The sequence below is a fragment of the Engystomops pustulosus genome, chromosome 9, assembly GCF_040894005.1.
Source record: "Engystomops pustulosus chromosome 9, aEngPut4.maternal, whole genome shotgun sequence".
NCBI classification, from domain to species: Eukaryota; Metazoa; Chordata; class Amphibia; order Anura; family Leptodactylidae; genus Engystomops; species Engystomops pustulosus.
This window is the reverse complement of record NC_092419.1, coordinates 88,662,775-88,678,272: the sequence shown is the minus strand read 5'-3', so window position 1 is coordinate 88,678,272 and position 15,498 is coordinate 88,662,775. Positions and strand designations below refer to the sequence as shown.

Sequence of the window (15,498 nt, the reverse complement as noted above, 5' to 3'; positions counted from 1 at the left end):
TATTTTCTATCCTGTGGATGGCGGATAACTTAAATACGCCAATGGGCCAACCCCTTTAACATATCAAGTCTATATTTTAGAGGTTAACCAAGTTCAGTAGAACCACAAGGGCGTGGATCTTAAATAAGGAATATGGACTATTATAAGGGGGCGCAGACTCCCCATCTGAACGAGACCTAAATCTGAATGCACTTGGATTAATAGCATGAATAATTTTAATACATTTATTACAAGATATTTTTTCTGTAAAGGAACATAATGTTACGATTTTCAAGTAAAATACTGTAAATACCGCTAAAGAAAAAGAAAATCCAATAAAAGAAAAGTAAATACTGCAGATTGTTAATTCCATTCTGTATTGCGGTTTCTCCTATTTCTTAGCTCCTGTTGCTTTTTCTCGCATAAGGAAGAATTATATGATCTTATGAATAAATAAACCTACACTTTTATGAACAAATTCCGTTAGATCATGAATACCAGTATTGTATTCAAACTAACTCAGCTGGAATTCCCATGCTAGAATAAAATTTAAGATCGTCTTCCCTAAACACAAAGGATTGCTTCATACTTTAACTTGTTAAGACTGTCTTTAAGTCTTAATCACTTTTTTCCACTTTATTGCACAGAGCAGCGACTCTCCTAGGACCTGAACCCCAGGGCATGTTCCTGGAACAAGGATGGATGGATGATCGGCTCTGTTTGATTTGGATAGTCAGTATTTGTCTCACATCATGAATGCATCAAAACCAGATGAAAGAGATGAAATCGCTAAACCAGCCTTTGCCTTCATAGTATTTCCTTATGTTCAATTGTTGGGAAATCTCAGCGTGATCCTTAAAACTGAACAAACCAACATTTCCAATGGTAATATTGATTTTATTTATATTGACACTTGGCTGTGAAGGGGACGAAAAGGAGTCACGGTATGACTTTACAATGAAAATTCTGGCATGGAAAATGTTTTGCAGTAACCAACTGTATTGGGTTTCTACTCTAAATAGGACAAGAATATGTGAGTGGTGCCCAATGCAATATTTTCTCTTTTATAGAAAATTTTGGGTTCACCCCGTATTTCAGTTTTTCTGCTCGGTCCAAGCAGAACAATAAAAAATAACAGTAGTGTCAGATCGGCTGCAATGGTCAAGTGTAGTGTTCTGCAGACTCGAACCCGGTCTTTGCAGATTGGGGTCTCCCGGGCCATTAACTCTTTAGAGTAGCCCATATCTATAAAATACGATAAAGCAACGCTCCTCAAGCAAAGTGTTTTTATTCCCCCAGTGTTCAGACCTTTTCTCCTTCTCAATGAAGGTATTATCAATAGATTTGAGAAAGTAAACCGTTGCATGTCTGGAAAACTGGTGGATTAAAAAACACTTTTCTTGAGGAGAGCCGCTTCATCGTATTTTATTGATCTGAGTGACAACACTGTTTGGTCAAACTTCCAGAAGGGCTGCAGCCATTATTTGCTGCAAGTGCTGCTCCGATTATTTGTTATTTTTTGTACTTCCTTAGAGTTGCCATTTAAATTGCTGGGACTGCACAGGCCAGCGATAGCATGCCAGTGGCACAATGTTTTGCAATTTTGATGACCCTATTGGAAACAGTTAACACCTGGTGCTGGCTGGTGGGGGTCCGGGATCAATACCCATAACCGAACACATTTATGAAATTAGATTGACTCAATAGATCCCAACAATTGAGATGTGGTGACCCAATTATTACTCTATGGATTGGTTCAGGAGAGTCTATGAGAGTTTGAGTCCTGCAGTCAGAATGAGGTCATATAGTGTTAAAGGCATTTTACTAATTTGGCAAGTTATCTCCTATCCAAAGCATAGGGGGATAACAAGCTGATTGGTAAGGGTCAGAGAGATGGGACCCCAAATGACCATGAGAATGATACCCCCAGCAATCCGGAGAACGGGGATCCCATTCACACTAATGGTTTAAGCAACTGGAAGAACTTGCTTCCTTTACTCATCAGTTCGGACATTGACAAGCAGTCCGACATTGACAATTCCCCAGCAATCTGATTTACTGTAAGTTCTGAAGATACCATAGCAATTTCTAATGAAGGGAGTGGAAGCCAGCACGCTTACCCTGCCACTCCACCCACCAGTGAGAACAAGCCCCCTATCTTCACTGATCATCTTGTTATCCCCCTATTGTAACGTTCTAGGTAAATCCCCTTTAAAATTTTCTTGTTTAACCTTTTTTTTACTATCAATCAATTTCAGCTATGAATGAAGTTAAGCATTAATAGGTGCATGACACCATTTGCTTTGGTATTAGACAATACGCACTATGCTAGTATATGAACATATATCCCCCTACACTTTACAGCGGTTGTGACATCTGTTGGCAATGATGAGTTAAGCGACTTCACAAATACAAGAGAAAGCAGCAAAAAAACATGGAGTGACACTTTAAAGAATTGAGAAATTTGTAACATCATCTGTAAATTAAAATTCAGATTAAAAGATAAAAAGCAAGATAAAAAGAAGCCGGGGTTTATTATCCTTTGTCTGTAGATGTCACATTTATGTTCTGCACAAAGAAGGTAAAAGTTAAAAAGAAAATCTGTGGATTAGAAATTCAAGTCAATTGAATATAGGGACTTGTTGGATAAAAGAAAAAGACACATTTTGTTTAGTCATAAGCATGGACGAACAAGATCTTCAAACATCTCGGCACGAACAAATGTGATCAGAGACACAACTATTCTAATTTTCCCTTCCAGGATCACCACAAAGGAGAATTAGCGGATTTCAAGGAACTTACCAGTACGTCCAACTACAGTTGCCGGTTTGCTCTTGTATCTGCCTTTCTCTGCAACCAATGTGATGGTGTATTCTTTACCAGGCTCCAGCCCAGTGATTTCATAGGAATTGGCATCTCCGTTAACCTGGGCTCCATTCTCAGAGTCACCACTGCTGACGTAAACAAGGCGGTAACGATCAAACTTTGCTACAGGTTTTACCCATCGTACGTTAAGGGTCGTCTCAGTAGCACCAGTGACCTCAAGATCCTTGGGGGCATCCAAGTCTGAAAAAAAGAATATGGAGCTGATCAATTCTTACTTCCAATACCTGTGGGAAAATTTGTCATTTTTTCAGTTGCTTGTAACTCAGGCTGGGTTCACGCTGCATTTTATTCCCTCTCCTTTGTAAGGATACATCAAGAGGATTCCTGATTCGTTACAACGGAGGGTTAGGATGTATCCCACAGTATCCCCACACAGTGGTATATGAAGTGCTGTTTCTCCCTCCTGCTGACCGACATATATATATGCTCAGCGGAGGCCTGGGGATGGATGCAAGGTAGATTCCAATGGCCTCTACTCAGCTCCAATGACCTCTATACGTCTATGGATACACTCAATACAATTTTCCTGGCGTACACACTGAACATATGTACAAACTGAGGTGTGAATGTATCCTTACCAGTTGCTGCATTAATGGTAGCAGGGGCACTTTCTTTGTCTTGTTTTACCGCAGTTAGTCCTATGCCATATTCAGTTCCTGGTTTCAACCCTAGAAATCACAAAGAGACATAGATGACTTGAAAGTGATAAAGACGGTCATCTGGATGAATAAATCACAATATGAATCCTTGCTGACCTGTAAGGGTAGCTTTAGTCGTAGCCTGGTTACTCCTGGGTACAGTTATTTCTTCGTGGTCTCCTCCTGAGAGTGGTGCAAATTTGATCCTGTAGAAGTCAATGTTGGCCAAGGTGTTCTTCCATTCCAGAGTAATAGTGCTGTCAGTTTGTGCCACTTTCCTTAAGTTTTTAGGTGTATCTAAATCTGTATAAAGCGAATGACATAATAAAAGGTTAGACCACTAAATGGACTATTTGGCTGCACATTCTAGAACTATTTGTATAGTGTCAAAGCATAAACTTAAAGGGTTTGCGAGTTTATAAAATTCCTTTTTAAAATATTATTTTACTGAATCTCGAGCTAATAAAAGGAGGTCCAGAATGGAAAGCAGAATCTTGCTATCTCTCTTCTGGAGGACTGATTGGATAGTATGAAGCTATGTATAATATTTCCTGTGATGGTGCTGCAGGGATCTTGAACACCTAAGCTGGTCATACAATTTCAATAACACATATAAAGGTTAAGTTAGGATTTCTTTATATGTGTGCACACCTAGCAAGAGTTCTCCTTGTCGAGAACTTGCCAATTAAGGCCTCCTTGACAACTGTAGACAGCGCTGTTTCGATGTATTTGCACCTCGTTAGTACAGTGTAAGGAACTGGTCTAGCTGTTTCTTATCCCATCCAGGAAAACTTTATTGCATATTTCCCACATTTCCTCAGTTGAGCATCAATTGCTATAAGTCTCCTCATGCTTACAAGGCACCATAATTGGCAAAGTCTCTGTAAGGAGAGCTTTTGCTTCCCAACCCACTCAGCCTCACACTCAGGTAAACCAGTTCCCTACACTGTACTGAAGAGATGCAAAGACTTCTTTTGGAATAGATATACTGGTTTGGCTTTAGTCCTGCATCATGTCATTAGGCTTCTTGAAAGTCATTCTTGATGTTAAGTGGGCTGCCTTACAATGTAGCTAAGAGTAAATGTTTTCCCTTTCTGGAAACTTATTTCCCACACCTTCCACAGCATGCATTTGTAAGGGACTTAAGAGACACCCTTAGTGGTCACTTGTCTCTCCTGAAAATAAGAAGATCAAGCGTTGATATTTGCTTTATTGGAATCATTTCCATATTCACAACACTTGGCACATTAGATGGCAGGCATGTCTAGCTGAAGTGCGGTTCAATTGACCCTCATCCAGTGTTTACATGAATATGGTTTGCTTCCAAGTCCCCGCCAATAATAACGCATAGTTGGGGGTCAATGCTGGAGGACACTTTGTATCACTTGTCAAGTGACCCGTTGAATAAGTATGGATTTTATTACCTGTTGTGAAGGTTTCTGATATTGGAGAACTGGTCATTTCTCCTCTTCGAGATATTAAGATAACCTCATACTCTGTATCTGGTCTTAGGTCATTCATGGCATACTGGGTTTCATCTTCAGAAAGCTCCACCGTAGTCCTGGGCTCATTTCCTGTTCCGTAAGTCAGAGAAACGCCATCGATCTCAGCCAAAGGTTTAGCCCATGTTATCAAGGCAGATGTATCTGTGACGTCCTTTACATCAACTTCACTTGGGGCATCAAGTCCTACAACAAACAATGAAATTTTTATTAAATGTGGTGAAATTCACAAAAATAATAAGGTCTGACCAAATGTGGTCTATGTTTAATCATCCAGAGGTTTACATGTATGTAACATAAGCCCATGAATAAGTTGATTTAGCAATTGCCACTTTTTGAATGAAATCGGATTTTGATGTGATGCCATTGGCTTGAATTGTTTGTTTTGCAAATCTGATTTGTCACTTGAATGCCTAGTGCTCACATTTCGACTTCATGAATGTGTATTTCAGGAACATTGGGGGAGAAAAGCTACATCTCTCATTCATCTTCTTTATTAATGTGAAAAGCAGGAACCATGATTCAAGCAGCAAATCAAAATGTTGTCAAAGGGACATTCCAGGATTTCTTATTGATCATGTGTCCTTAGTGATCAATAAAACATAGTGATTAATATCAGATTGCCATGATTTGCTGTTATAAGAGACTGTTGTTTGTAGAAAATTGCTGTAGGTTTTCAAGCACCGTACATTGGTTGGCACCGTGCTTGGTGCTTGTGCTTGAAGTTGAGCCTATTTTTGTTGAACGGTGTAGAACTAAAAACAGGCCATGGATAGAATGGATGCTAGATGACTGGGAAAATGAATTGGAGTCCACCCCATTTCAGATATTAATAACCTATCCTAAAGATTTGGGTTGAGAGGACTTCAGCTAGATGTTCTAGTTTGGTAATTGTGGTCAGCCCCACCAGTAACACCCACGATCGGTGCTTGCTTGTGGTTGTTGACCCCACAGGCATTTTCCTGGAGGCGTCATGGGGAGCGACAATCTGGTGGCATTTAAAGGGTTAACAACTGCCACCTACCAGCACTGATTGCAGGTGTTAACTAATGATGTGTGGACCCATTCCCAGCTAAGCCGGCACCAATTGTGTGTTTTAACAGTCGGTTTTGGAGTTCGGGTACCTGAACCGAAATTTTGTTCAAGGTTTGGCCAAACTCGGCGAACCTGAACCGGAATGGGTTCACCTATGACTGCTATGGATCAAAAAATAAGTTCTGGGATGCTTGTAGGGCAATGGATAATTTAAAGAGGCTTATAAAATAACATTTAGAAAGTAATCATTATAGTAAAGTGATAATAATGATAATAATATAAAAAGAAGTTAAACATATAAATAACTTAAACTGAGCTTTTACAATGTCAATATGGGAGAATTTGAACATGTATTAGTGAAACGATTGGTCTCTGTCCCATAAAAAGAGGATTTTGATGGAAAGCCTTTATAGTAAACCTGCATTTGTTTATGTACCACAGCCCTATGGTGATTCTATGGACTGTGCACACGAAGTGAAGGCAAAGAGTTTCGAAAATTGTCCCATAAAATTTGATGGATTTTCCAGGCACCATTTATGTGTTTTCCCCCACCTCTGCTCTTACTCGTCCTAAACAGTTATTGATTTATGGTCTTCATTTTCATTCACAAGCCTCTGTAACTGTGGGGGAACAGACATGTTCGTGTTTAGTCTGATTATATGGAATGTGTCCTACACCAGGAGAAACCGGGTATGATTGATATTTTTACATTGTGTGACGAAGCAGCTGGCTTGACTTAAGTATTCAGCACTCTCTCTGTTAGTGCTTATAGTCATGTGTTTTTGCTTCCATTCTGGCCTATGGTCCTAACACTGAGGTCTTTGTCACTGAGACCACTGGTCAGACAAGATGTGGGAAGAAAGATTTCTTGGGTGGCATCATAGATTTTCTATTCATTCTTGTCTTTTTATGACCTAATGCTGATTCAGTGAGAAAAGTCATCTAGTCACATTCACAGATACATTTTCCCATGCATAGTTGTTAAGATCTCTACGACTGTATGGATTGTTGTACGGTGATTGGATGGCATACTACTATACTGCTGATACTCAGGTAGTTTTGGTATAAATGCTCTCAAGAAAATGAAAGTGGTAGAATGTATCTGTATAAGTTGGTCCTGATACATTATATTTTATTACAAAAATCTTATAGCGAACCTGTCATCACGAAAGGCATTTTTCAGTGATGACAGGTTCCAAATAGTACATTTATTCCTTAATAGTATTCTGCTTATTCTGCCTCAGAATCCATTCTTACCTGACTCCTTGCCAGATTCTTCATTTAAGTCCCAGGGAGAATTTCAAATCCCAACGTTCCTCTGCTCCATTACATACCCCCATCAGCATTGCTCCTCTCTTTTCAACTCCTCCCACATCGTATCGCTCCTCCATCCCTCTGATGATGTTTGCTCACTGTAGAATGGAGACTCACTCCCTGCTTGCCATGATGAGACAACTTCATCCAGTGGAGGCAGTAGGAAACAGAGGATGTAGGAGGGGGTGAGAGGGGCAGGCTTACAAAGGTCCAACGCTAATGGGAGGTAGGATATGAGGGGACAGAGGAAAGTAAGGCTCTGAAATGCCCCTTCCCTTGGGACTTAGCTGAAGAATCTGACAAGGAGTCAGGTAAAATAAAAATATGGATTCTGGGGAATTAAAAAGCTTCATGAACTAACAAAAAGAAGATCACTATTAAAGGGGTTGTCTGAGAGCTTGAAAAAATTAGAAGCCAGGCTGGGGCAGGCATTTAAAAAAAATAAATGTGTACTCACCTTCTCTGTCACTCCTGATGTCCCGCCAATGGTCCGTCTGATCCGACTGGCCAAGTATCAGAAGCCCCCTATTACAGTATAGTTTGTTTACAGGAGTGATGGAGGAGGTGAGTACACGTTTTTTTTTTTTAAAGCCTGCCCCAGCCCAGCTCCTAATTTTTTTGAACTCTTGGACAAGCCTTTTAAGGAATAAATGCAGTATTGGAACCTGTCATGAAAAATGCCTTTTGTGATGACAGGTTCCCAGAATCAGGAGAAAAAGAATATCTGTCTCAGTCTCAGTGTAGCAAAGCTTTAACAGTCACAACAATTCCCCTCCTTACAATAGGATTAACTGCAACAGTCTAGTATGTTGTTGCTCTGTTATCTACAGCAGGCCCAAAGCACTGAAAGAAACGGCAACACGCCATTTAGATGTGGGACAAGAGACCCCCTCACCCTTTTATGTTCATTAGGGGTTTCTGCAGTCCAGTCTGACTGTTCTACTATGGTATCTGCTATATCTAGTGACCAGCTAAATTGCATTGGTGGACCTTACCAAACAACCATTTGATGTTAACCTGAAATTATTGATTATGTGTGACGTGAGCCAGCTGGTGAGAAATCAAGACTGTTGCATGATGCTCCACCTCTTGATTAATGGTTCCAAAGTCATGGACAGTTCATATGGAATGCCTTTGTATAATGGAAAACAGATATGGAGGTATAGTAGAGGCCTAGAGACATATTAGAACATCTAAATGCCTAACCAAGTAATCGGCAGAAGCAACTTAGTTACGGTAATTAAATATTGAAGTTGAAAAAGGAGTCAGAAGATGATATTCCCGTACATCGGTGCCTTTCATTCTATTTCCAAAATTTCTAATCCTCAATTAAAAACTGATTTTTTAGCTCTCCAAATCATTCCAAGTCAAAGAAAATTCAAAGACAAATGGTAAGCTATGTCTACATTACTTGTAGTAGTGAGCTTGGTCAACGCAGGTCCTAGCGTATTGTTCTTCACCACCTGTATGGAGACTTCGTAAGTCTCTCCTGGGGCAAGTCCTTGCTGCTCAAAAGATGTGACAGAACTTTCCAGGCTGGTGCTGATCTCTCCATTTTGTTTCTTCTGTAAAAAATAATGTTGTAAAACATATCAAGTAAATTTGTTAAAGATCTCAGTCTACAAAACAATTAGATCCCAATCAGCAATTTGAAACATTTGGAATAAAGGGGTTATTTTTCTGATACTTATAACAGGTAAATGAAGAAGCTCTCAATGAAAAAAACACTTTGGTATTATTTTTGTGTGTCCACCGTGATTATATTCTGTCTTCTGGGTTCTGTCTTTATCTTCTTTATTTATGACCTCTTTCATAAAAAAAAAAAAAAAAAAAACTCAAGTTCTAAAAATATGTAAATGAGCCCGAAGTGCTTTGTGGCTTGTCATCATAGCTCCTTCAGGTTTCAGCTTCCCAGGCTAATGCCACCTTCCGGAGGACTTCTTACATCCCTCTTTTTCCTATACAAGTCTCGGGTACCTCTCGATCTACAGCGCATGCCCAAGATTTTGAACCATCTTCGGCTAATTGTGAAGCTACATAGGAGAAAGAAGTGCTCTGGGGGTGTGTATTAGCCTGTGAAGCTGGAGCATGGAGGGGCTCTGGTGATGCCTGCTGAAGCACTTCTGGCACATTTACATGATTTTTTAACTTGTTTATTTGGTTTATTATAAAGGAAGACCTTATTAAAAGATATAACGATAAATCCCTAATCATGGTGCTCAAATGGATACGTAAGTGATGCTGGTATATTTCGTCCAAATTTGATGATTGATTTCCTTTAATTTTGAAATGAAGCTAGAACGGCAGTACAGGCGGTATCTTACTTAAGGACACCCGACTTACAGATGACCCCTAGTTAAAGACGGTGAAGCTCTCTGGATGTTACTATAGTCCCAGGCTGCAATGATCACTTGTAAGGTGTCTGTAATGAAGATTTATTGATAATCCTTGGTCCCATTACAGCAAAAAATTTTGAAACTCCAATTGTCACTGGGGCAAAAACATTTTTGTCTGGAGCATCAATTATAAAATACACAGTTTCGACTTACATACAAATTCAACTTAAGAACAAACCTGTATTAAGAAAATATCCCGGAGCAAACTGTTGATTAGAAAAGGACTTATGTGCATGTCTTCTGTACACCTGTCTTAGTTAATGCACCATTTTTCAGTTGACATATATCAAGATTAATTAACTGCTGTTATATTAATTATTATAAAGTAGAAATATTGTAAACAGGTAAATCTCTTACAATGTTTTGGAAGATAAGTCTCCATGTATCAAAGGAAATATCTAGAGGGTCCCACTCCACGTCAACAGAAGTTTCCTTCACAGTTTTAAATCTGAGATCGTCGGTGGAAGGCAGGTCTAAAGCGAGAATACAAATGTTAAACCTGTTCTTTATTTATTGAGGGGTTGCCAAAATATACTGCCACTGAAATTGTACTTACGTGTAGCAACTCTAGCGCTCACTGGGATACTCTTCTGGTCCCTTAAGATGGCATATACACGGACAAAGTATTCTACTCCAGGCTCAAGTTCTCTAATAGTAGCTGTTGTTTGGTCACCGGGGACTCGGAAGTCAAACTCTAAGCCACCAGGGCTTGTGGGAACATAAGTAATGAGGTATTGAGTGACTTTGATTTTGTTGGCCCATTCAAGGTTCATGGTTTTAGTGGTTACATCTGTCACAACTAAATCTTCTGGGGGTGAAACTGTTGGATTATAAAAAAATAAGAGTTACACTTTAGTTGAAAATCTTTTAAAATTTACCAGGTTTCTCTAAAAATAATATCTGAAGACAACATAAAAGTTCAATAATAATTGGCAGAATTTACTGAAATCCAAAATACATTTTAGTGTAGTCCATAGCATAACTTGAGGCAGTCAAAAAGGTTTCAAATATTTGTTTCTGCACTAAAATATGTGCTTTTCTCCATTTTTTATTTTTTACATATACACTGTTGACAAATTTCTCAAAACATTGTGTGGCCAATTGATTCGTTCCCAGCGATCTCCGACCCAGAGACATTTACATCTGATTTCCTAACACTGCAAAAACACATAAACAGGAAACCAACATGCCCAAAGGATCCCTGCCTGAATATGCAGTCTCCAAACAGATTACTTCCAAAACCCAAACCCAGACTACGCTGCGAGGCAAAAATTATATTTATTTCTTCCAATTATTCCATCAGTTCTGTTTTTTTTTTTTAGCAGATTGTTGTATTTCCTCCAAATTATTGATCTTGGAACTTTTATCTCTGTGTTTTGCCTTCTTCTATTATTCTCCCAAAAATATTTCAATAAATGGACAACTGGGCATTACAATTTGCCTATAAAAGGGGCAAATTTCTTACTAGCCTGATACTGGCATCACTATTGATGAGCAGAGCCATTAAAATTGACCTGAATCTGAATTTTAAAAATCATGTTTGGGTACCGAACTCGGACCTTAACCAATTAACTCTTTAAGTGCCACTGGAAAAGTTGACAGTTGCATTCACTACTGCGTCTGTATGTGCCGCCACCAACGGCATATCCTTCGACAATCCTGTTATGACTCTAATGTCTTCCCATGATCTTCCCCAAAATTGGGGCACCAAAATTCCGCTCAACACTAGTCATCACTGATTGGCCTTTATATGGACAAACCCCTAATTGGTAACTTCCAGGTATAAATTTTCATATACATTTCTAACAGAGGAACACTAAAGATATGAGTTATCCAGAATTTTTATAGCATGGGCAATACAAAAATTACAAAAAGAGACATGAAAGGTGAGAGGTCCATTCTTGGACTATGGTCTTACAGTTTATGGGTCGTACACAGAAGAAGGTGATCTCCTGTTTGTGGCCCGTTTAGCGCATGTGGATATGAGTGACCGCTCCGCAAATCAGAACAGGGTAAGGACCTTATCTACAATTTGTGGTGGGTTGCTCGGCATGTTTACGGTGTGCCGAGACACTGTACATGCACAGTGCTTTCCCAATCTTAATTATGCACAATAGAGATCTGTGGGGGCCATAAATAAGCTGCCGTTTTTTGCTGTTAGCTCAAGGCCCCAATTTATGGCTGTGTGCATGAGGACTTTTGTGCTGTCCTGTAGACTCTGTACTAAGGAGGTGGATGGAAAAGGAGCTTTCAAGCTTCTTGATGGGACTCTGGGTTTCTCTATACAAGCCATATATCACTTATTATATATCCAGCAGTGGGGGGATATATATTTGTTTCATGTGACATGCTGCATTTATCCTGTAAATTTATCCCCGATTCAACTACAACTGTAAAATCATATAAAGCTCCACAGGCTTGAGGAAAATGAAAACAGATGTGTCACACTGCAATTCAATATGAAATGTGTAAATTGGTTAGACCCCAGCAAGGCTAGATCCAGGTGTGCACGCCATGGTTCAGAGATTTTTATCATCACTGTTTAAATGGAAATGAGGCAAAAGCATAATATGATCCACTCAACAAGCGCTAACAGCTTAGTGTGAAATTTCTGCTTTCCAGTTTAGCGTGAAGTGTGTGCATATTAACTAAAAAAGCTAATTTACAAAACCTTTGAAGGGGAAAAAGTGGGTAAAAAGATGAGGATTATTGTACAGAAATTGATATATAGTAGGATATACTTTACCTTCAGAGCAGAACTCTCCGAGAAAACCTTCATCACAAACGCACTGTCCATTGACACAACGGCCTTGGTTGTGGCAGTCGTTGAAGCAGGTCAGCTCACCACAGTTGTCGCCGGTGAATCCTTCATTGCACACACACTGCCCATCAATACATTGTCCTCTGTCGTTACAATCATCAGGGCAGCGAAGTTCACCACAATCATCGCCCATAAATAAATTGTCGCAAATACACTGTCCATTTACGCAGCGTCCTCGGTGGTTGCAGTCATTAGGACATCTTAGTTCTGAGCAATCTTCTCCCATAAACCCATCATCGCATATGCACTGACCGTCAACACAGCGGCCCTTGTTGTTACAGTCGTTGGGGCATCTTAGTTCATTGCAGTCGAATCCCATGAATCCCTCATCACACACACATTGCCCATTAACGCAGCGCCCTTGGTTGTTACAGTCATTGGGGCACCTCAATTCACCGCAGTCGTGGCCCATGAATCCTTCATCGCAGACGCATTGCCCATTTACGCAACGACCTTTGTTGTTACAATCATTGGGGCACCTCAGTTCACCACAGTCCAGGCCCATGAATCCTTCATCACAGATGCATTGCCCATTTACGCAACGCCCTTTGTTGTTACAATCATTGGGGCACCTCAGTTCACCGCAGTCCAGGCCCATAAATCCGTCATCACAGACACACTGTCCATTTACACAACGACCTCTGTTGTTGCAGTCATTTGGACACCTCAGTTCTCCGCAATCCTCTCCCATGAACTCTTCTTTGCACACGCACACTCCATTTACGCAACGTCCCTGATTGTTGCAATTGTTTGGACAGCTCAGTTCACTGCAGTCATCGCCGGTGAATCCTTCATCGCAAACGCATAGTCCGTTGACACATTTGCCTTTATCATTGCAGTTGTTTGGACAGGCTAATTCACCACAGTCCTCACCGGTGAACCCTTCATCACAGTAACAGACTCCATTTATACAACGACCACGGTCAAAGCAGTCGTTGGGACAGATGAGCTCGCTGCAGTCCTCTCCGGTGTAAGGCTCATCACATACACACTCATTATCCACGCAGCGGCCACGGTTGTTGCAATTGTTTGGGCAGAGGGGTTCGCTACAGTCCTCGCCAATAAAGTTCTCCTCACACACACATCGGCCATTGACACACTTGCCATGTTCACTGCAAGGAATGGGGCAAACCTCTTCACTACAGTCGTCTCCAGCAAAGCCTTCAAAGCAAACACAGACTCCGTTGACACATTTTCCTTGGTCATTACAGTCATTCAGGCAGGCTAGTTCACCACAGTCCTCTCCGGTGTATTCAGGGAAGCAAACACATTTCCCATCCACACATGTCCCCCTGTTGTTGCAGTTTCCTGGACACTCAGCCTCGGTACAATTGGGTCCCTTCCACCCAGGTTCACAGATACAGCCACAGGTCTCAGTGCTGTAGTTTCCATGTCCATTGCAGTAAGGCTTGGTTTCCACTTTACCTGTAAAGATAAATATATTACAATTATTAAAATATTAATATTATTCTTCAGTAAGATATAGTATAGACTGAGTCAACATTTTCCTAGTGTCTAAGTACAGGCTGCAAAGGCTATACAGTATCAGGATGTATATTTATGTATTGGTATACTGTAAAGTCTGAAAAACATACCATGCTATTTATAATCTGTTCATCTCTTCCTGCTCTATAAAATGCCACATGCGGATAGGACACTATGCACAATCTGCTCAGCACCTCCTGCTCCATAACATGCTGCCCGCAGAAAGGATACTATATGCAATCTGCTCAGCTCATCCGGCTCTATAATATGCTGCCTGCAGATAGGACATTGGGGCTCATTTACTAAGGGTCCGCAGAGTACATTTTCGTTGAGTTTCCCGACGATTTCCGTTTTGTGCCGCATTTAACAAGGGAATTTTGGCGCACGCGATCTGATTTTGGTGCATAGCCGGTGGCTTGCACGCGACACAAATCAGGGGCGGGCAGTCGGACAACGATGGATTCTGACTACACGCGGGATTTAACATTTCGAATTGTGTCGCAAGACATGCACTTACAAGCACCGGGAAGAAGAAGGCGAACTCCGGCGGACCTCGGTGGGGAAGCGACGGATGCAGGAACTTGGGCGCACAAGCTTCAGAATTGGGGATTGTGACAGGACCAGGTAAGTAAATTTGCCCCACTATGTACAATCTGCTCAGCTTTTTGGCCTTATCACAGTGGCAGGTTCCCTTTAAACTTATGCCAGGGAATTACCGGTATTCATTGGTCCATGTTATTTTACTTGCTCTTATGTCCCAATGTTTTGCATATTTTTATTTTTATACTATTTTACAATTGATGTAGCCAATATAAAATAATGTTTACAGAAAAACTTTTGGAAAAATGGAAATTATTCTTCATATCCAAGCAGTGTCACATTTTGAAATAGTTGGACTGTAGAAGTGTGCCACCTCGTGAAAACCTCATTCCCAATTATTGTTTCAATTCTCTTTACTTTAAGGAACAATGTTATTAGCTGATAGATTTTTTCCATTCTTTGCGGTTGCTTCTAATGGCTCAAGTTTAGTGAGAAGTATAAAGAAAAGTCAATAGTAGACATGTAATTATAAGACTTTACAAGAAGGGCTAAGCCCCTCTGTCCTTATTACAAAACAACCACGTGCGTGTGAGGAATCCGGGATGTTCAGCAGGATTTTAATTACAGACAAGTCTATAGGGAAACATGCAATAAAGTAATGGGACAACTGTTATAAGAGTTTCACCACTTAAAAGAGAAGCCACCAGAGATGAGGCAGCCCTATGTGGTAGCATAAAAATCATAAAAAATAAAAGCTATGGTAGCCAAAGTAGTAAAGAAATCTTAGCCTTCATACCGAGGTGAAATGTGACCATTGAACATCTTTGAATGGAGGGTTTAATAATTAATTCCTATATTATATTATTCCTTTATAGTGCACACAGATTACGCAGCACTGCACA

At 40.3% G+C, this 15,498-nt stretch overlaps 1 protein-coding gene across 3 annotated transcripts in view; it reads right to left on the bottom strand.

The window, feature by feature from the left end:
• TNC (tenascin C) overlaps positions 1 to 15,498 on the bottom strand; it is an 86,512-nt gene that overhangs the window by 43,554 nt on the left and 27,460 nt on the right. For all 3 annotated transcript variants that reach the window (XM_072125058.1, XM_072125060.1, XM_072125061.1), the window contains exons 3-10: positions 12,497 to 13,996; positions 10,307 to 10,570; positions 10,108 to 10,223; positions 8,766 to 8,919; positions 4,928 to 5,191; positions 3,621 to 3,806; positions 3,444 to 3,533; positions 2,782 to 3,045 (exon numbers count right to left, since the gene is read on the bottom strand). In XM_072125058.1, coding sequence (XP_071981159.1) covers positions 2,782 to 3,045; positions 3,444 to 3,533; positions 3,621 to 3,806; positions 4,928 to 5,191; positions 8,766 to 8,919; positions 10,108 to 10,223; positions 10,307 to 10,570; positions 12,497 to 13,996 — 2,838 coding nt within the window. The remainder of the gene's footprint in view (positions 1 to 2,781; positions 3,046 to 3,443; positions 3,534 to 3,620; positions 3,807 to 4,927; positions 5,192 to 8,765; positions 8,920 to 10,107; positions 10,224 to 10,306; positions 10,571 to 12,496; positions 13,997 to 15,498) is intronic.